Source organism: Gymnodraco acuticeps, unplaced genomic scaffold, assembly GCF_902827175.1.
Source record: "Gymnodraco acuticeps unplaced genomic scaffold, fGymAcu1.1, whole genome shotgun sequence".
In the NCBI taxonomy this organism is placed as follows: Eukaryota; Metazoa; Chordata; class Actinopteri; order Perciformes; family Bathydraconidae; genus Gymnodraco; species Gymnodraco acuticeps.
Genome location: NW_022991296.1, coordinates 586,966 through 609,469, shown reverse-complemented (window position 1 = coordinate 609,469; position 22,504 = coordinate 586,966). Strand labels below are relative to the sequence as shown.

The following is a 22,504-nucleotide window of genomic DNA, read 5'->3' as shown; positions in this document are numbered from 1 at the left end:
AAGTGGTTTGGGTCTTTCATCTGGGCCAGCGAACACCACACCTCTGTCAGTCATATTTTCCATCCAGAGTAAGTATAAAAACCCCACTTGACTATGTTTTACATCAAAGTTTGACATTATCTCATATCATGTGTGATCTGTAGGCAGATACACAAAACCACACTTTGTCATGATTTCCATAAGCTGACATTTAAACAGTGTCGGCTCAGTTCGAGATCTCATAAAAGCGAGAGAATGGTTGTAAATCAAGTTTTTATAATCAAATTCAGCATTGAAAGTTAAATTTAAAAAGGCTTATAACATCAGTTAACCTTTCATCAGCATTTTAAAATACACCTGCTCCCAGCTCACAATAGAGTAGAACGATTACTGTTATTAATGTCATTTTGGCATCTTCCATTTTAAAAGCAGCACAAAAAGGAAATAAGCATCAATGTTTGTTGCAATAATAAATGTAGATTATTCCACTTTAAAAATTGCATTGAGGGCTCCATGTACAAAGTCTGATGGTAACCTATGGGTTAATAGATTTATAGAGAATATATCATAATTTGTGTTAGACATTGTGGCTAAAGTTAATAATCAAAAGATAACATTAAAAAAGGTTCATATTTAGCCATATGTTTAAACCCCAGTTCACTCCAGCAATTCAAATAAATGCTGTCCCTTAAAAATGACATTTTTATATAGAAATTAAACCATGTTTGAACCTAAATATTTTTAGATACTTTCCCAAATTATTTTATTTTCATTTTTTAGAAACTCTCAAGCTCTCTTGATAAAATAAAATAGGCATGGCAAATAAATCTGAAGGTCAATTTCACAGAGCACGAGGGGTCATCAATACCGGCACAGCTCATCAATGTAAGCTCCACACAATCTCATTCAACTCTAATTATTATGATAAAAACACAAGAAATTAAAGTTAAAATGTACAAAAGGAAATACAATATCCATTGACCCAGAGTGCCTGACACTCTGAGGGAGGAGATGAAACAGTCTGATGGCTACAGGCAGGAATGACTTCCTGTGGCTTTTTAAAATTAAACCAAATACCCTCTTCTCTTTCCAAAACCTAACAACATGCTTTGTATGCCACCATCTCCCCCAAAACGTACCCAAAGAAATATACAAATATAGCACTTCCTAATTCTGAACAATGAACATAATTCAGCCTGAATTTATCTCATGACTCTTGAAAAGCTAATTTTATTGAAAGTAATATCTAGGAGACGATGTTCACATAAGGCTGATTTAGTTTATAAATGCTTCGAGGAACCAGCATGACTTCTGGCTAACCTAACACCGAATTGCTCCTGATTAAAAACAATTCATCAAGATAACTTCTTATCCAAACACCAATCTGTTATGAAATCATTTTCACATTTGAGTCAGTGAAAGATTAGTTCTGGGTAATACCTCATGTCTTTGATGTAGCTATTTATGCGCCTTGTACTGAGAAAATAACTCCTTATTACACAATTCTGAGAGATTATTAAAGTGTCAGCCTGACAAATAGTTGGACAAATGAAACTAGCCACACAGGCAGAACGGGTTGAATTTACATAGCTGCTCAGATCCTGCTGCGGTGTTTAAACTCCACACAGATCTCTTTCAAGTTATTCCAAGCATCTGCTTCTCATTTAAAGGACTCTTCGCTACCTCACATTTCTACTGTTACTACTGTATAACAATATCTAACTACAACTTGAGTTTTTGTCCAAAATATACTTTTTATTGTTGGTAGGGAGAATGTTTTCAAACCTTTAAAAGTCAGCGGTGGTAGAAGTACTCAGATCATAAGTAAGAAACCCCAAATCAACAATCTAAAAATACTACATTTACAAGTCCTGCATTAAAATCCAAAAGTTAATGTTCAGAAGTATTATCAGCAAAATACAAGTATCAAAAGAAAAAAGATTTATCTTCTGCCACTTGTTCCATGTCATATATGGGATTTAAATTTGTAATACTGTTGCGTCCATGTGTAACTAGCAGAGGTGTGGACTCATGTCACATGACGGTGAGTCAGAGTCAAGTTATAACTTACAGTAGATACACTTTCAAGATGACTTGAGGATACAATCTTGCAACTGGAACTTGAGCCTTTTGTCTTGAAAACACTTTATACGTGCCCCCTATTTTGAGATTAAACATGTGGTATTAAAATGTGCAACAAATCAATTTGTTTCTTTGAATTAACCACAGTTAACGCTATTTATAACCACCAATACGGAAAACTTAACTCCCTACCACTTTGTTTGTTTCAACAATAAATACTAATATGTTACAGTTCTTAGGACAATAGATTCCTACTTTTTGTTATTGTGCATATACAAACTATGCAGTGTCAACAAAGAAATACTTGCAGAATGGAAATGAATGAAGACACAATATGACAGTATTTGGGTCTTGCCTGTCTGGACTTAACTTCGTAGACTTGAGGCTTACGTGTGAGTTGGGAAACAATGACTTGGTCCCTCTTTTGGTAAACAGTATCTTACTGTCGCAGCTGGTCGAGGAGGAGTTATTTTTAACTGCTATTATAGTTTTGTTTATTAGTTCCAGTAGAGGACGGGGAGAATGGGTCTGACAAACACATGACTTTCCCCAGGGAGACCTCTGTTTGTGTCACGTGTCAAACCGAAAGTCAAACGTTGACTCATTTATGTTGACTACTTAACTTGCGTATACCTTCATTTATCTATCAAATACTTATTTGAACAGAAAACATGATCTTTTCTCAAACTAACCAAGTAGTTGTGTTATGTAGTATATGAATTTACAACATTAACCACGTGTATAAAGCTGCGTTTGGATGTGATGACTTAGGAAGAAGAATGGAGCACTAAATGACACAGGAAAAGGATAAAATGTGTAGAAATCAGATACTGTCCTTGAAAGTGTAGTGCTATTTAGATGCTTTCACATGTGATCTTGTTGTTATTTTCAACCCCTGTAAAGAAGGATCCCTCATTTTATCAGAACATTTTAAAATCAGTAAATTTGGAGTATCAAATGTAACCATTACAGGCCAATACCACAAATGTAACTAATTTATTTTGTTGTTCTCAGCATCCACTTTACATTCAAGTGATGTTTTTCACATGAATTATCACTTGACATTTCGGCCAATTAATTAAATGTTGCAAAACACACAAAACAAGACGAGTTTATTTAAAATATTCACATTTAGTGGTGCTGAAAGGTCTTCTCCAAAGGCAGAGGGTACTTGCCCATTTACCCTTTATCACAAGTGAAACAGAAGTAGCCGGTAATCCAATCTAAAAGGGCTTTGATCAGCTGTGTCCATTTATAAATAACTGTAAAGAGGGCTAAGAATAGAAGCAATAATAAATGCCCTGCATTGTTTTAGGTTGCCAGAGAGGATAATAGAGAGCTCAGATTATATTTGGGGGTTTAAGCCAACGAGACCCTTTCACCGCAACATGGGTCCTGTCATACGGGACTGTGCAGTCAGCCAACTTGGCATTGGCTTGGAAGCTCTCCTGCCAAACACACCTACTTATTACCACCTCTGTTACCTCCCTATCTCACGCACAGATAGGGAGGCAACCTTATTGAGGGATAGAAGTAGTTATCTCACAATACAGAGTTTTAAAATAAAATGTCAATTGATGTTTTTAAATGGATAAAATGTAAGAAAATGAAGCAACAAACTGTGTGACTTTCAGGTGCCTTTAGTGTGCAATGTAATTTAACTTTTTTATTTTAGTAATACAATGAACCTATGATTGGTCACTGTACTGCGGACTACAAACACACTCTGAGAAAGAGATATTCGCCATGGCTGTTTACATAAGTATTAAATAATGACTATACCCACTTCAAAATGTAATGAGTTGTTTATTAGGTCAATGCTACACTCTTTCACCAAGTTTAATGAAAAAAAAGTATTTTTTCCCCAAATCCTGCTAAAAGTATGTTTCAGGTCTGTTTCTTTTCAAACAGGATTCAGTTACATATATCCAACGTGAATCATACCAACATATTGCTGAACATTTTTGAGAGTATGTAAATGTACTGACACATTATTGTTTTTCAAAGAAAAGCTCTCCCAAATTAGATGCTTATATAGTGATCTACACCCAGCTGATCTTCAATATGTGCACTCGTTGCAAGTGATTGAAGAGGTAACTGTAACCTGAGGAAAACTAGAAAGAGAAAGAACCAAGAGCAGCAAAATGAGGAGATTTCTCTGAAGGAAAATGAAAATGTAGAAGCGGTCTGGTTGTTCAGGCAGCTATTGTCTAGTGAGCACAGCAGGCCTTCAGATGATTCAATAGGAAAAAGCTGACCAAAAAGATGAATGAGGGCAAAATCAAACACAAGCAATGAAAAGATAAAGGAGATATTTCAGTAGAAAGACATATAAACCTTTACATACAGGTATGTTGGAATGTAATTAAATGTATATTACCTCAACCAAAGAGGTCACAGTTGTAGTCCTAATGTTCACCTGTTAATGTATCCATTAGTCAGCAGCATATCTCAAACGTGACAGATTTAGATTATATTTAATGGAGTTTCATTCATATAGCAAGGAACCAGAGATTAGTTTTATTTGTACTTGTCATAGCAGGAAAGCACACTTGTTACTCATATGAATAACAATGGCTCCATTGTGTGCCAGCATTAACACGAGCCCCATCCACACGGAAACGAAAATGAAAACGAACCGATGTCGATATCAAAAAAGTCTTCCGTCCACACGGAATCGGCTCAAGAAACGTGTCCGTCCACACGAGAGACCGCTCGACCTGCTGGAGACGCTGTAGTACATATGCCGGGCCTGTAAGTGGCGCTGTACTTCCGCCACAAAATACACCAAAAGCAGCGATTAAGACGACCCCCCCGAGCATGGTTGCCATGGTTGCCTGGTTGCCCTTCTGCTTATTCTCCGCGGTGGATTTAGCAACATGTAGTTCTCCATGTCCACTTGTTGCTGATGGTTGTGGTAGAGGAGCTGTAGATTTTGCACTAACATCTGTATCATGGTCAGTAGCATCTGGAGCACGAAAGCAACCCTGTGATCCGCCATTGTTGTTGTTGGCGAAACACATCAGCAATGGGTGACGCGGGGGTGATCAGCAGAGGTGGGGAGAGGGGGGGCTATGGCTTCATCGTTATCAGGAAATGATCGTATAGGGTGTACACACGGAGCCGTTTGGCCCCCCAGAGCATTTCGTCCGCAGATCTACCCACCTTGGGAGCCGTTATCGTTATCCGCGTTTCGGCCTTGTGTGGACGAACCGTCTATACCAGTGGTTCCCAACCTTTTTTCCCAAGAGCCCCCCCAAATGACTCCTGTTGGTGCGACAGCGGTAATTAAAGTTTATAAGTCTCAAAAACGCTACAACTACTGTCACAAACTGGATGAATGTGAAGTATTTTGTTAAAGGAGGATGAAAGCGTAATTAAGGAGCACTATTGGAGTGACTTTGATGGTTATTGGACTCAGGATTAATTAATTTGGATTCCCGCTGTATGAAGAAATTAAAGGACGGCACAAGTGGAAACAATTCACAAAGGGATTAAACTGTTTAAAACACATGCTCAAAGTAAGCCGGATTTTGCCGATGTGTTTATGTGGATTCAAAAGTCGTAAATAATCTAAATGGAGGAGACCGATCTGATCAGAGCAACTGTGACAAATAATCCAACTGAAACCGGCATGGACAATGACTATGTTTTAAAAATGCGCTTATCCATAAAAGCCCGGTTTGGACACTACGGGCAGAAGAAACATTTCTATTAAAAAAAAAAAAAACATTTCTGTCTTGTTATGCCTTTAATAACTTGACTTTTTATTAAAATGAAATAATGAATTATTTGTTATACTTTATTGTAATGTAGAGACAAGGCTTTTAGTGACAATCATGTATTGCGTTGCAATTATATGTAAAAAAAAAAAAAAAAAAAAGTCTAAATATGATATTTGGCCTAAAATCATCTGAGGCCTTGTGCCCCCTCTGCGATCTTTGGCGCGCCCCCCCAGGTTGGGTACCACTGGTCTATACGATAGAGAACTGTAGCGGATACAACCCGTTTCGTCTCCGTGTGGGCGGGGTCTTAGCTCAATGGAATACAGCCACCATTAATCATATTGTTTACACCTCTAATTTCCTTACTGTCACATGTCACAATGTATGCAGTGTCATGTGATTTATGTTAAGTCATGATTTCAACAATGGACAATGATCATTTAATGGGATTTAGGGGCACGTCATAACATGGCTTAATTTTTATTTACCAATGAGTGGACATTTTAAAAATCCATTTATAAACCCTTTTTATCCTAGGTCAACCTTCAATTTGAAATTCACATTCAATGGTTTTATTGTCGTATGCACAATAGCTGTATTTTTGGCAATTCCATTTTTTGAGCTTGAAAAGCGCTATATAAATAACATGTATTATAATTATTATTACTATAATTATTAGGTCCCAGCCTGCTCAAACAATGCAACATAAATACACACATTACTTAAAAACAATATAAATAGTGCAAGAGGGGACATAAATAGAAATTAAACAGTGTAAGACGATGTGGGAAGTCCCCTGATGTTTGTATAATTATCTGACTCATCATTGAACAAATCATTAACGTGTCTAACTTGCTTTTAGTTCACATATTTCCTCCCCAGCAGCACAGTGGCTCTATTATGATACAGCTCCATTTGACTGTGCGTTAAGATTTTTACGAGCAGCACGTGAAGGCACCGTGTCTTCTTCCTCGAGCCTCCTGGAGAGACTTTTGATTGGCTGCCAGTGACATCATCGCGTGGGACTGAAGGCAGTTCAGGCGACATCCCTCTCTCCTCCTCTCCCCTCCTGCTCTCCTCCCCTCCTCTCCTCCCCCTCCACGCAGCCACAGAGGCAGACATCTCAGCCAAACCCCTCCCTTCAAAGGGCGGGACCTCACTGTACAGAAAGCCTCGCATTTAATATTAATGAAGCCGCACATTGGCTCACAGTCACATCAATCCCGCTGCGCAACTTCTGTAGGCTGGCACACTTCCTTCAATATTATTTCTGGGGGAGCGGGGGTAAAAGTACTAACAAATGTTGCCGATCCACAACACTGGGACGGACTGAATGGAGGCAACGCTGTCAGGGAGCGGGGATCATAAATCCGTCTACAGTGCACCGCGACACACACACCGGTAAGCAGAAATAAAAGGCAAGTTTGGGAATTACTGTCCAAAACAGAAGTTGTTTTGTGATGCACCGTCATAGGGATTTTATTCCATAATTAACGAAGAGGAATAGCAAATTGCTGCAACCATTTTGATCGGATTAGTTGTTTATTATGGGTGTATTATTATTATTATTATTACTATAATGACATGAATTAAGTTTTTTTTTTTACAGCTGTTATGTTTATTATAAATCCCACCATTGCGACAAAGTTACAATCCCTACCTTTTAAAATGCAACCATTGCTTGTATATGTATTATTTTAGTATTTAGTAAGGCGGTGTGAAATAGAATTTTCTCCAGTGTTTAGCTCATCTGATCAGTTCGCCTCGTCCTAAAAATCCATATCACATTCTCGGCACGTTCTCATGCCGGTTTCTTCAATGAATTTGGCCATGAATGATTTCTGCTGAAGCTGGAGCTGCACCGTGCCTAAAGCACGGCAATGGCCGGGACAGGCAGAGCTCCGCGGGTGTCTTTACATAATATTCTGGGATGACATGCTTTTAAAATGCTCAGACTGGTGATCAAAAGGAATTGCCACCCCTCTTTTTTTTTACCCTGACTTTTCCAGTTGGGGGAGAGACCGAACTGCGGCGTAGCGTTGATGCAGTATTTTATCTTTTTTTCTCTCTTGTTATAAAAGCTTTGGATCAGACAGACCAGAGTTGGGATGAAACATTCAAACATCACACACACACACAAACACACACACATATCTACTAGTACAGTATCTGGAGGGTGATTCATATTAATTACACTCAAAGTGATTCAGTTACTCCAGACTCTCTGATGATTTCACCGTTTATTCTTAGTGGTCAGTCTGTCCCGCCTACATTTTCCCACCAAGTTGGGTGTTGCCCTGCAGGTGTTGACACTACTAATATTTGGCTTCAGTGGCAGTTTAATAATTTGCATGTTGATCAAACAGACAGGAGTCCGGCCTCTGTGCACTCTGCGCCTGCATTCGCTGCTTTGATCTGAATCAGTGGATGCACAATCCATTGAACCAAACTGTTAATTTGCAAGTCTTTCCTTCCTCGTCTGACGTGTTGTCTCTTCTCTGTCTCCACAGAGCGGCTTGTTGACTTCTCGGTAAACGTCCAGCCCTCGGCCTCCCCATGCCTCCATCTCCTCTTGACGACAGAATTGTGGTGGCGCTGCAAAGGCCGATCCGACCTCAGGAACTCCAACTGCGCCTGGACACCAGCTACGTGGACTCCATCGCCACCAACAGCAGCGACAACACCGTTATTAGCACCACCGTGGTGAAGATCCGGGCGACGGCCAATCTTGTAACGTATATGCCCTCATCCAAGGGCTCCACACGCTCGTTGTCGTGTGGATGCAGCAGTGCCAGCTGCTGCTCAGTGACTACCTATGAGAAGGACAACCAGAGCCTCAACCACAGCCAGGTGAGCGCCAGCAGCCCCAACCTCAGCTATGCCGGGCCCCCCCCCCCCTATGGTCAGCAGCCATGAAGCAATCAGCACCCCCAGTCTCGCCTCAGGCACCCCGAGAGCCCTGTCCACCGTGAGGGTCATCCACCCCAATGAGCTGGCCAAACGGATGTCCTGCTGCCCCATGGGACACCCTGTGGGGCCCGTGCCCGTCGTCATCGACTGCCGGCCCTTCATGGAGTACAACAAGAGCCACATCCGGGGGGCCGTGCACATCAACTGCTCCGATAAGATCAGCCGGCGGCGTCTGCAGCAGGGCAAGATCACGGTGCTCGACCTCATCTCCTGCCGCGAGGGCAAGGACTCTTATAAGGGCATCTTCTCCAAAGAGATCGTGGTTTACGATGAGAGCACCATGGAACCCAGCCGGCTGACGTTCTCCCAGCCGCTGCACGTGGTCCTGGAGTCTCTGAGGAGGGAGGGCAAGGACCCCATCATCCTCAAAGGTAACACCTCAGTGGGTTTGTCAAGACTTGGGAAGTGTTAGAGCATAACAAATAAGGGATAGGAACCACAGTTCTTTGGGCTTTAGTTTGACTCGGGAGGGAGTAAACCAGTCCAGACATCTGAAGTAATGTCCCATTTAGAATAAGTAGGAGCTTAGTGGCAATATAAACTGAAATGAAACCAATATGGTAGTATAACAATGAATAGTGTGTGTGTGTGTGTGTGTGTGTGTGTGTGTGTGTGTGTGTGACTGTTAACTTTTACCTTTATTGTTTTGGTCAGCTGATTAGGACAGCCCCCTCCTAATCATTGGTAAACATATTTGTTGTTTTGTTTGTTGTTGACTAAGATTCAATAAGGATTTAAAAAGTTTTTTCACGCGAAATACATTATTTTAAGAAACTCAAGATCACGTCTTTGCTAAACACAAGATTGAATCTGTTGATTAAATACAACAATCGAAAGTGGAATAAAAATGTATTTGGTCCTGGACAGCCCTTGCAGCTGATATTTCCCGTAAACACTAGTTGTAGTTTCAACACCCTGGGAGCTTTGTACTGAAGTATTACAGTAGTTACCACATACAGCAGATTTTGCATAATCAAGGCAATCCACGCTCTGTCTAAATCACCCTCATACATAAACACATGCACACGTTCCTCACCAGCTTTCTATATGACACTCATTAAGCATTTTGCAGGAAGCCAGAAGCAGCTGTTAGTAAATAAGGCATAAGTCTGTTGAGATAGCTGGGTCGCTGCCATGTTCTCTATCTTTGGTGTGTGCGTGTTTGAAGCTGGAGCAGAAAGTCGTGTTGGGGGCTGGGCTGTGAGTGTTTTCCGAATGCCTCCCAGACAACATCTAACCGTAAGATCACAGCACCTTGATCTCTTCTTCTTCTCCTCTTCGTCCTCTGGTCCTCCTGAGTGCTTTGATGGACGCTCCTCTTTATTCACTAAGCCTGTAACTGTGTTCGTGTGAAGCCCGCCTCAGTGGGAGAAACAGGCAGACTGTCTTTCTCTTTCCTCCCCTGATTGAATTCTTGCAAAATTCAAAACATCCTCTCTGCTGTGGGACTCAAATGGCTCAGCCTGACTTTGATCTACATTACAAGTTCTCCTTCCCATTAGGAATGGCCTCTATATGTCTGATTGTAGCCTAAATAATCCAAACAGTTGGATGTATAATTTATAATGTACAATAAGTAGCATTTTCTGCATTAAAAAGGTCCAGATCTTGTAGACAATTTACACAAGGTTTCCATTTTGCCGACAATGATGGCGATGCATCTCAACGTAGACGCACAGTTTTCCCCGATACACTTTTAAAATCTTGTTAGTTTTCAACTATATATTTAAACCTTTTGAAAGATTCAAGACCGAAGCAGAACTGAAGATGATTCATGTATTTCTCTATAATCTATGAGAGCTCTCTAACTAGGTAAAGTAGGCTGGGAAACGTTATTATTTCAAGCTGTAATATTGGTTATATAATAGAAACATGCTTGTATGAACGCTGCTGAATATTTGACTATTATTTGCTCAGTTACCAGCAGGCCTTAGTCATGCTTTATCGTAACACTGTTGTTGGGTGCTACACTGGAAACACAGAATCCTCCAACAGAGAGCAGTTCTAGGTTACCTTTAATCCGTCATAATTGCCATAAACAACATGTCAATGGTGCTGGAAGGTTTAGTGTAAGCATTGGAAACATCAGGCCTGTGGTGTTGAGAGGCCTTCGCGAGGCAGAGGCGATAATTTCTAAGCAGGAACTGAGCATGTGGTTTATGAAAGTGATAGACAGTTATCATGTTTTTCTCTTCGAGTTTAGACAGGCGTTAAAGACAGACGGTCACACTCAACAGATTTCATCCCACAGCAATATGTGCCTTCTGGAGAATCTGTAAATCTCAGTTTAGTTGGAAAAGTGTTATTTATCAGCCTGAAAAGAGAGAGCTAGGTTTAGTTTCTATACAGGAAGGTACATATGTTGCTAGCAGTCATTTTGTTGATGCTTGAATTGGATTACCTGGTTTTTCCATTTTGTGGAGGTTGTTCGGCTCATTGGTTTGGTTATAGGGCTCACAAATGTATTTTATTGCAAGTATTTATGTTAAAAAAAGCCCTAATAACACACTGCGCACTTAATGACGGACAAAGGTAGTTGCTATCTGGTGAACAAAGTGGAGCATTTAGCAGCTAAAGAGCTGGGTATAACTAAGGAGTTGGTGGAGACCAAAGCAGAGCTAAAATGGAGTCAACATGGGAATTATACTTCTTCCAATGTTTCCCACACCTTTATTTGATGGTAAATGTTTACTCCCTGTAACTGCCAAAACATATTTTATTGTTGCTTTAAATTTAGGCGAGATTTGTATTCTATTAATGATACAAAATGAAGAAAAATACAGTCCCGTAAAAGTGGGTTGTGAGACTTTCTTATCTTGTAACTTACTTAATTAGCGTCTTTCTGTATAAAATGTGCTACATTTGTGTTTTAAAATAACAACTGGTAACCTTTAGTACAAAAAAAGGTTTCTAAACGTCAACATTGAAAATGGTTAATAAACAAAAGCTCATTTAAAGAAAAGTAATAACGTCAGTGGAAATTCCCCCAAAATGTTTTGTTGAGAATGTTGTCAGATAGCTTATAATACTTCCCTTTTCATTTATTTACACATGGGTAAATATTACCACAACATCCCTATAATAGCTACGTCTGTTGCAGTAGCAGCATACCATCAGTTTAATGTCTTTGTTCATGTTAACAATCAGGCTTTTTTATGGCAAACCCACCTGCTGGTCACCAGGGGGGAAGTTGTGTGATGACCTCACATGGCATGATGTCAACTCTTGCAATGTGAACAATACATTAACTGATACTCTGTGTGTGTGTGTGTGTGTGTGTCTGTGTGTGTCTGACACTTTCCACCCCTCCCCACAACTCTTGTGGTGAAGGGAAACTTTGGCATCTCTGTAAACAGGTGCAAACCAGTTATTTGGAGAAGTGCAGATGTCCAGTGAGAAGTATATTAAACATTTATTGTAGATCTATTTACCTGCAGATTAACTGTTATAGTAGCTATGTTGTCCTTCTTAAAATACGTTTTGCAAATGGAAAACACTGCCGATCCCTTAATATTGATGTTATTTCCAAATGGAGACATTCAAATTACAACCAAATGTCATTGGTGTAGTCTGGGAGTTGGAGATTTCTGTCATGTTTTACTGCTTCGAAGCTCGTTAAAGCCAGTTGTCGTTGCTCTTATCAGACGTGTATGCAAAGCTTACTGGCCTACTCGCCACTCGCCTGTAACGTGTGCCATGTGGTGCAGAGAAGCTTAAGTGCATGTATTTTTAGTAGGGAGGGCTCCATTGGGAGTTGAACCTATAACCCTGACAGTGTTAGCTTCATGCGCTAACCAAGGAGAACAACAAGGTCCAATTTCCAATTAAGGAGGGGACAGGGTAAAAAATCATTTAATTTAAGTAAAGCATTCAGATTAGGTAGAAAAACCATCCATAAATCATCCAAATTATGTAATTAGGTAGAAAATGTTTTTTGTCGGGCTGTACCAAATAGCGTCATTTATAACGTTGACATTTGAATGCTACGCAGCTATTTGTTCTATCCAAACCAAGCAGCTATTTGCTATTTGTTCTATCCAAACCAAGCAGCTATTTGCTATTTGTTCTATCCAAACCAGGTAATTCTGCACATTTGCAGATAAAGAATAGGCTACTGATATAATTAGTTATATACTTTCCAGTGAATGCTGCGTTTCATTTTTCATGTGGTCAAAACATTATTAATATCTCTACAGCGGTGCAATGTTTAAAAGTGAAATTGTATTGAAAAAATATACATGTAACTATTTCCAATATCCACAAAATGTCTTTATGTTATAGTCTTCCATGTATGTGTGTTGGTATAAAGCCTTTCAGAAACAACACTGGCTGCAGACAATAGCTATTCCCTGAGACAATGTGAGCCACACACACACATATTAACTGTGCAGCAATCTCACAGCACCATGAAATGAATGTACAATGAAGCTACATTTGAAAAACACAATAGAAACTTCAAATGTTAAAATATGACATTTGTTGCAGCTCTATTTGTTTGACAGTTTTATAAACGTTCTAGTTAAAATAATTTGACTTCCTGCTTCCTCTGTTAACCAAACACAAGGTAGCGCTATGTTTACTCTGAGCTTACGTCAAGGTCTCTTTGTTTGTGTTCACAGGAGGCCTTAGCTGCTTCAGGCAGAACCACCAGAACCTGTGCGAACACTCGCTGCACCTTCACGAGGGCTTGGACCACGGTGCTGCTGCCGGCCCACTACCTCACTTCCTGCCCTCCACGCCGGACATAGAGAACGCAGAGCTGACGCCAATCCTGCCCTTACTGTATCTGGGGAACGAGCAGGATGCTCAGGACATCCACATGCTGCAGCGCTTCAACATCGGCTTCATCCTGAACACCACCACCCACCTGCCGCTCTTCCACTACGACACGGGCCTCTTCGTCTACAAGCGCCTGCCCGCCACCGACAGCAACAAGCAGAACCTGCGGCAGTACTTCGAGGAGGCGTTTGAATTCATCGGTATGAAAACTTTCACTGTTTTCACTGCAACAGTGTAAGCTAAATGTTCCCAAACTTCTTGTCTTGTGATCCTTAAGGACAATGTAATGTCTGCTTCAGAGCAATTAAAACAAAGAATAATTACGTTTTAGAGATGAATGTCAATTGTTTTTTTGTTGTCTTACGTAGCAATGAGGGAAGAGATAGCTGTGGTGCCAAAAACTTAAATTGAGTTGAGTTGGTTGACCATTTTCAAGATTTCTTAAACGTTTTGTAAAGTGTTGTTTTTGTTTCTTTATCTTTGAATTGCAATAGGGCCAAAACATGAGGTACTCAGTAGAAATGAGTAGTAAATTGATGTAGGGCTGAATATCATTACAAATGTTCTGATACTGCACAGAAATTGTTCTACATCTTTCTTTAAGGGATGAAAAAAAAAAAAAAATGTTGGTATGTTAACCATACAAAATCATTTGTATGTAAAATACTATGTACTATATTTCTTGAATTATAAATATACATACCAGCACTCAAACTGATTTTGCCATCGTAATTTGGAAAATCTATTTCACTAAATCAAATGTAATCTGTAAAATTATGATTTCAATTAAGAAATAGGGATCACAGGTGAGGTACTGTGAATCTGAGTAGTTTTCACTCTTTCAAACCCAGTTTTTTTAACCAGGACCAGATAGACTCCTGGTCACAGAGGAAGTGTTTACTGTCTCACCATGAACTTCCCCTGAGGCATTGATCAGATTATATTCTAATTGTTCCCATGTTCCTCTCTGCAGAGGAAGCACATCAAGCAGGAATGGGCCTCCTGATCCACTGCCAGGCAGGCGTGTCTCGCTCAGCCACCATCGTGATCGCCTACCTGATGAAGCACACCTGGATGACCATGACTGACGCCTACAAGTTTGTGAAAACCAGGAGGCCCATCATCTCCCCGAACCTCAACTTCATGGGCCAGCTGTTGGAGTTCGAGGAGGACCTGAACAACGGAATAACGCCACGAATCCTAACACCAAAGCTGATTGGTGTGGAAACCGTCGTCTAAGCTAACCCACTCGACTAGACGCTCACACTTGTACTCACTCTCATCCTTTTTTTCAAGAGAGTCCAGCTGCTGCAGGCTGGTTCTGAGTGTGAGAGCTGCTGTATTCTTCTTGAATCTCCTCACGCTCATTTTGGGCTCTCTGGAGTGCCAGAGCTCTGGGTCAGTGGTGATGAGAAATGCCAAAAACCCCTACTGTTTGGACCCGGCTGAAGTCCCGGAGGAGAAGAAGAGGCAGCGATGGAGGGGGGGGGGGGGGGGGTCAGTCCTACCGATGAAGAGCAAACATGAAGGAACAGGAAATCGGTTTGGAAGAGATAGTCTCTGTGCTTAGGGGCAATTACTGACAAGAGAAGCTCCCACTGTGCTACACAGTTTCTGTTTGCAGACTCAGAAGGGGTTGGCCATGGCAGTGCCTGTCAAAAAAAAGAAAAAGATAGAGACTTGTTCGGTGTGTTAATGTTGTTGATCTATTTTTATACAGGGGTTTATGGGGGTGACCATGACGAGCCCACAGCGGCTTACTGTGCAATAAATTCAGAGTGGAATGCAACCGAGACCTTGATCTTATGTGTATATATCGGTAATGATTACAAAACATTTCCAGCTCTTTGCTGAAAAAAACATTTTAATGTTTATGTACTTACTGTTGTTCAGTTCGGTTTATGGTTATGGTGGAAACAGTTATGCTGTTATTTTTGGCGCAGACATGTCTGAGAAAAGATACTTTTTTTTTAAGTACAGCTTGTTGGGTTTATGTAATTCATCAGAACCACAAATTCATATTTGATGTGTTTACTCTCCGTTTTGCCATTCCTGCATCCACATATGCATATATTTTAGCAATATATATACATATAGTGCCAAACAGCCATAAGAGCTTTTTTATGCATGGCTGCTGGCAGAGAACACTTTGAAATAATGAGTGAATATTGTAAAACGGGGCTACTGGTGATGTTTAATGTAACAGAACGGAGGAATTTCACTGCCTGCTTCTGTTGTCTCCTCTGTTCTCTCTGCTCCCATTCATCTATGAGCCAACTCTGTGGTAACAGACTCACAGAGCCCCTGTGTAGCTGCATTTGTTTGTGTCAATGCCCTACATTTTGAGCTTTGATTTTCTCCATTGTAAGGTAGCAGATTTGAGGGGCAGACAAACAAATGTTTGCCTCCTCCTGCAGGGTGGCGGTGCAGCGTGACAGTGGCGGTACAGTAGAGCAGCGTGACCCTCGTCTCATCTTTTGCAGCTCGCTGACACCAGGCTACAGTTAAGTGAGCTCCTCTGCCTTGCTTAGGCGAGTGCTGCTGTCACGTGCTGTTCTAGTGCCTCTATCAATGCCTTAATTCATGTGTCACCACTGGGCCTGCGCCTGGTACACCATCACGTGCATACAGATGCAACACACGCCGAGGTTGAATTTCAGCTCCCAGACAAAAGCAACCTGCTCCTCTTGATCTCTGTGTTACAAACATATTTTTCTCTGATATTCCTGCTTAATATGCAGAGTTTTAGAACATTGCTTTCAAAGCCTTGAGGTAACAATGCTCATTATGTAACTGATCTCGAGGTGGCATTCGAGTTTAAACATTAGAGTAGTGAAGAGTTGATGCACGCACATGTTGCACCTGAATATACTCACTTTGACTAATACTACAATATGTAGAAAGATATGAAGAGAACAAAATATTCTCAACGTGCTAATGCTACTTAAATGGCCCGAAGTGATTTTTTTGTAATCGTTGTCGAAAAAGAATTGAAATCTAGCATTTCAGCCTTCTTATAAAGTAAAAATGCATGGGTTTTAACCACCTGTCTAACAAACAACAGCACACAGTATAAAGACCTTGAAGAGAGGACTGTGTGCATGTCCATACATAAAATCAGCATTTAAACATAGGGAAGATATTGAGAAAAACATCTTTGTTTTAGGCTGAAAAACATAGATCTTTGATGCAATCGGTTTTCATGTGATACACCCAGAGGGCTGTCAAAATGACAAACACATAAAAGAGCATTTAGCACTTTAACTGAAGTTTTAAAATCTTTTTCAGATTAAAACAAGCTTCGTCATGTAGTTTATCAAGCTGACTTGAAGCAACCTCCTCACAAATGATGTTAATGTCACGTTTATGTTCATAGGTTCTTCTGGTTTCTGTTCTCCACTGTTCGCATGGAAACAAAGACTTAAAATGAAGCACAGGGCTAACAATATCACTGTCAGAGCACCCCAAAAACGACATCAATTTTGCCATAACCTCCGTGAACCATTTTATCTTCAAAAGTACATCTGAAAGCCAAACATTAGGAGAGTGATCGTGTGTGTCCGTCTGCAAGATGAAGGAGAATGCAAGGAGCGTAGCGTAGTGAATACAAATACACAGTGCACTCGGAAAGGCTTTACAACACCAACATCCACAACAATAAGCTTCAAAAATCCCTCATGTGAAAATTCATGCTATGCAAAATGAAATTGTAACAGGTTTTTCCTTTACCCGAAGACCATGAGAATAGTTTTATGAGATCTCTGCAAACATTTGGAGCATGAATAACAGTTTGCGGACTCAGATTGAAGTGAGTTTTTTTTTAACGTGTGACAAAGAAAACAAAAAGTGTGTGGCGACGTGTCCTCACTTTGTATTTCTGTTGCTGTTGTCATTGGTGTCTACTGGTGCTCCACAATATATTTGAATATGATAAAAAAAGAGGTATATAATAACCATTTACCACACGTTTGTAGCTTGTGCATTTATATTCAGTGATTTGCAAAAAAAAAGAGAGCCAATGAGAAAAATGAACCTTTTTGTCCCACCTGCCGGTTCCTACACCTGCAGCGGCACATGGCTTTCAATGATCTATTTGACTGAACAATGTAACCGTCGTACTGTACATTACTCTCTGGTTGGAAAACGAAGCATGCTGTGTGCTCCTGGTCTGTGAGGCACACTCGCAGACATTACGGTGCTTTCTTTTTTCTCCACACTGCTCTTTCTCTAGAGGTCGTAGCCTGACCGCCAGCTCGGAGAACCATCTGCTCCTTTTTATTTGAACAAAACACGGTTCTGTACTGGAACAATATCAAGCTGTCATATTTGATGTGCACTCGTTACAACTAGACTTGTTTAAGAGTCTCTGCTTTAGGCTGGGAGGCTACCATGGAACCTCTGCTCTACAAGTCTATCTTTCTCTGTGTCTGTAGTCAACGGTCAAGTATACAGTATATAAATATATATCTATTTTCTTTGTATGCATATATTCATTACTATTTTTGCACTGACCTACGGACAAATGGATTTATTTTTTTCTCCACAAAGGGTGCTATTATAACGGAGGCCTTCTCCCACACCTTTTTGCATGACTCAAGATTCCTCAACTGGTCTGTCAACTCTCCTACTCTTCTCCTACTACTCCTTGAACCCTTGCAATTGAAGCACTGTAATTTTGTAATCCCTACTTGTGAGCTTTGAAATAAAGGGGGAGGCTTCAAGTTTGGTTTGGCGTCCTGGAGGTTTAATTTTTCCTACGAGTCCTCCTACGTGGAGCTACTCATTTCTTTGGCGAGAATAAAGAAGAAATATGTTTTTAAAGATGTTTTACTTGGTGGAAAGTCATATGTACCTTATGTTTCATGTTATATCCATGTTTAAAGCTGCAAAAATCTACATTTCTATATTAATTAATGACTAAATTGGCTAGCTTAATGACACAATTATCACCTGAATGCTGTTTTGCTCAGCTTTATGCAACATCTTTCACTTTACTGTTCTGGTTTTATCGTCTTTGTTTCCAGTTATTTTCAACGAAAGATCTGATAAACCTAATATACACAACCTGCCTAGCAGCAAGCAGCATGCATGGTTACAAAGCATGTTGCATTGCATTGTTGCCAAAAAGAATCAAAATGCTAGCATCTTAGCCTTCCTAAGATAACAGATACATTCACGCCTACACTACCTGCCCAGCGCCAAGCAGCATGGTGACACATTTAGCAACTACATAATGTAGCATTTAGCAGCAAAAGAGTCACATATTTACCTTGGGAATTTGCAGAGACTAAAACAGGGCTAAAAGCGAAGTGAGTATTGGACTTAGATTAATAAAATGGATAGAAATACGACTACAGATGAATGATAAGGTTGCTCTGTAACTGTAAATAAGACATTTCTTGCCAAAAAGTTCAACGTATAAGGTGATATTATGTCAGTGTTGTGATGATGTTCAGTTTCCCTTGAGTAGCCAAAATAAATCATAATATAGATTTAAATACCAAACAGTAGACATGGGTTTCAACAGCAGATTATTATGCCATTATTTAATGCCAATTCTTATTTTATTCATCAATAATTAAGTCTATAAAAAGTCAGAATAATAGTAGAACTTCCAGAGCTAAAGGTGACAACAAGCAGCAATCCAAATCCCAAAGATATTCAACTCAACAGTAACGATCAAATTAGAAAAGCAGTTGGGATCTGCAAATATTTGCCCTAAAAAATATCAAACCAGCAGTTGACGAATCAATTGATCAAGTAACTGCTTCAGCGTCAGCAATACAAGAAATAGCAGAAAGAACAGAAAAAAACAATTGTGTGAAACGTCCTGATATTTAAAGAGAAACAACCGATTGAGGGATAAATGTCCCCAAAGCGGCACAATACAAACAGAAGCTCAGAGACTCCCTGATTATTGGGATCAATATCAACAAACAAGCCTCACCGTGTGTATTTTAAGAGACAGCCTCTATCAGCATCTTGACATTTGAGCATCCAGTGGAGCACACAGCCAGAGTTGTGAATTATCTGTGCTCCCCTACATTGAACCATGTGTCACATAGCTGCAGGAGTTATGGCCCTATATTTACTCGCAACTTCGCAGGCGTCTACCGCCTCGTGGCTAGCGGCGAAGGGGTGTGGGGATGCTGGCCTGAGGGTCAAGATCTCTCCATAGGAACAGGCACAGAAATAGTTTTTAGCGTTGTTTCTAATTACAAGTGATGAGTGCCCCGCCTCATTAATCCGTCCCTATCAGCACTGGGCAGGCTGGCAGCACCAGAATAGCCCTGATCTGAGAGCTGCTGCACGCTGTCTCCACCGAGCGCTGCATGGACGTATTAGGCAGGCCAGAGAGGAGCACCTACCTTTACCTACCACACACACACACACACACACACACACACACACACACACACACACACACACACACACACACACACACACACACACACACACACACACACACACACACACACACACACACACACACACACACACACACACACACACACACACACACACACACACACACACACACACACACACACACACACACACACACACACACAGTCAGAGGAGGCGGTGAAATAAAGCAGAGAGGATCTGAGCCCGAGGACTGCTGCACTGGTTATCATCAAAGCTGCTCCCGTTGTCACATGAAGAAACACTCGCACGTCATCCCACCACGGCTTCACTAAACCAAACTGCAGCAGCACTTTGCACCGACAACTCATGAATAAAATAATGCCTCTCGTATTTACTTCACAACATAATACGCCAAAGATTAAGGGAAATGAGAGGAAGGATAATAAAAGTATGAGAAAAGAGGACAAGTGCTCGATCGGTTTCACTTACTGTCACAGTGAATGGAACCAATTGATAGTATTTAATAAGATTCAGTGATATGATACATTTATCTCATTTGTAAGTATATTAATGGTTTGATATTCATACAACAGTATTTCTTCTGTCGATCCTTGTATAATGTTATATAACATTGTTTACTTGCCGTTCACAACCTTTGGGACATGATTACCAAAAGAGACCCATACAAGTCATACACTTTTTGTTTATTTTTATCCTTTTTTTCTTCTCTCACATGAAGAAAATCAAGTAAGAATAACTCAAAATGTGGTGCTCACATGTCAATATGCCATACCTTTTAACAAGTCTTTATTACTTAAAGGGGACCTATCATGCAAAATGCACTTTTGTACGTCTTTTATACATTAATATGTGTCCCCGGTGTGTCAGGGAACTCACCAAGTGTCAGAAAACACAACCCTCTCTCTTTTCCTCCATACCCAAATCTCTAAAAACGGGGCTGCAACGGAGCTGATACAGATTTGAATTTGTCTGACGTCAGAAAAGGGGTGCTCCGCCTATATGGGCAACTCTCCACCTATCAGGGGAATGAGAGGTTGGGCCACGGACACTGCTGCTCGAAAGCGCTGGAGACGCTGTAATACATATGCCAGGCCTGTAAGTGGCGCTGTAGTCTGCCACAAAAGCAGCGAAGAAGAGTTCCCACGCATGGTTGCCATGGTTGCCCTTCTGTTTATTCTCCGCTGTGGCTCTTTTTCTCCCTCCCAGAGGCAAGCGTTTGCTCCTGCTGCTGTAATTCAATGCAATCTCTCCCTCGCTGTAATTCTCTCCGGTAGTCCACCAGCAGATGACAAACACCCACCTCTCCGCCTCTTCCAAGGGACGAGGGGACCGTGCGGCAGAGTTTCAGTTAGATTTTTTTGCGCCGGTCAACATGTTGAAATGTTAAAGTTGAAATCTTCGGGACAAAATTAGAAAAGTGCCGGTCAAAGGTCTTCTTTGTGATTTATTGAGCTTTAAAACAAATGAATAATGACTCTATATAATCATATAAGAATAAAACACGGAGGACGGAGCCTCTCTTTTCCTCCCCCTCTTCTGAGAGCCCAGCAGCTGATCTCCCTCTCCTGCAGGGGGGCGTGGTCAGCTGCAGCTTTGCATTAAATCTGCGTCACAGAATCAGCCCCTGCAAAAACAGGGCTGGAATAGAGCAAATAGAGCGAAATGAGGCATGGCTAAAATGCAGGATCTGTTTGGTATTTTGAAAAAAAAACTTCACAGACATGTTTTATATGGCCTACAATATATTTGTCAAATATAGCATGATAGGTCCACTTTAATTTTAAAGGCTATTTTCATACTCAAACCAAAAGGTGTCTGTTTATTTGTTTGTGTGTAACAGTGTATACCTGGGATGTATGAGTCAGGCTATGTGAACACACCAAGCTACATATTATGATGATAATGTGCTTTTAACCTTGTGGCAATCGTTTTTAACAGGCCCTTTTTATTTAATAACGTCCCACACAAAGAGGGTTATGGTTAGGAGCTTGGACTGACCTGCACAGAGCTCATCTTCATCCAGCGAATTGGGGATGAAGGGAAATATCAACGCTGAGGCCTTATCACTCAACATCGGTGCAAATCCCTGCAAGCAGGCTCCGAGATCTCATGAAAAACCTTCAAAGAAGAGTGGAAGTGTTAAAGCAGCATATTTATCCCAGTAGTCTTGGAATAACACGTTCAATTAGTGAACATGGATGTTATGTTTTAGGTGTGCACATACATTTGGTTTTATATTTGTGATGTAGGATGGTCAGGATGAGTTGCATCTGTTCTGTGATGGTGTGTTGTTTGGTATACATGAGCTCTGGCCTGTGACTCTCTGCAGTCAGCTCCTGGTTGGTGAATATAAATTATCCTCCTGCATCACAGAGAGAGAAAGAGAGAAACAAGCAGAGCTGTGAGGGATGGAGAGAAATAGATATAAAGAGAGAAGAAGAGGTCATGGCCCATTTCACACAGCGCACCATGGATATTACAGGAGGTCTCTGTGCATGACACGGGCACCATGGTGATGTTTCTGCCAAGAAGCAGATGCAAATATGGCTACCTACAGAGCTGCTGAGGACAGGGAAGGA

At 40.7% G+C, this 22,504-nt stretch overlaps 1 protein-coding gene across 1 annotated transcript; it reads left to right on the top strand.

Annotated features, from left to right (window-relative positions):
- Positions 1-6,992: 6,992 nt before the first annotated feature.
- dusp10 (dual specificity phosphatase 10) lies at positions 6,993-18,265 on the top strand. The gene is given in 5 exon segments (XM_034240159.1): positions 6,993-7,187; positions 8,297-8,671; positions 8,673-9,127; positions 13,376-13,735; positions 14,509-18,265. Coding segments are annotated over 4 exon segments (1,410 nt in total). The 5' UTR covers positions 6,993-7,187; positions 8,297-8,342; the 3' UTR covers positions 14,775-18,265.
- The last annotated feature ends 4,239 nt before the right edge of the window (positions 18,266-22,504 follow it).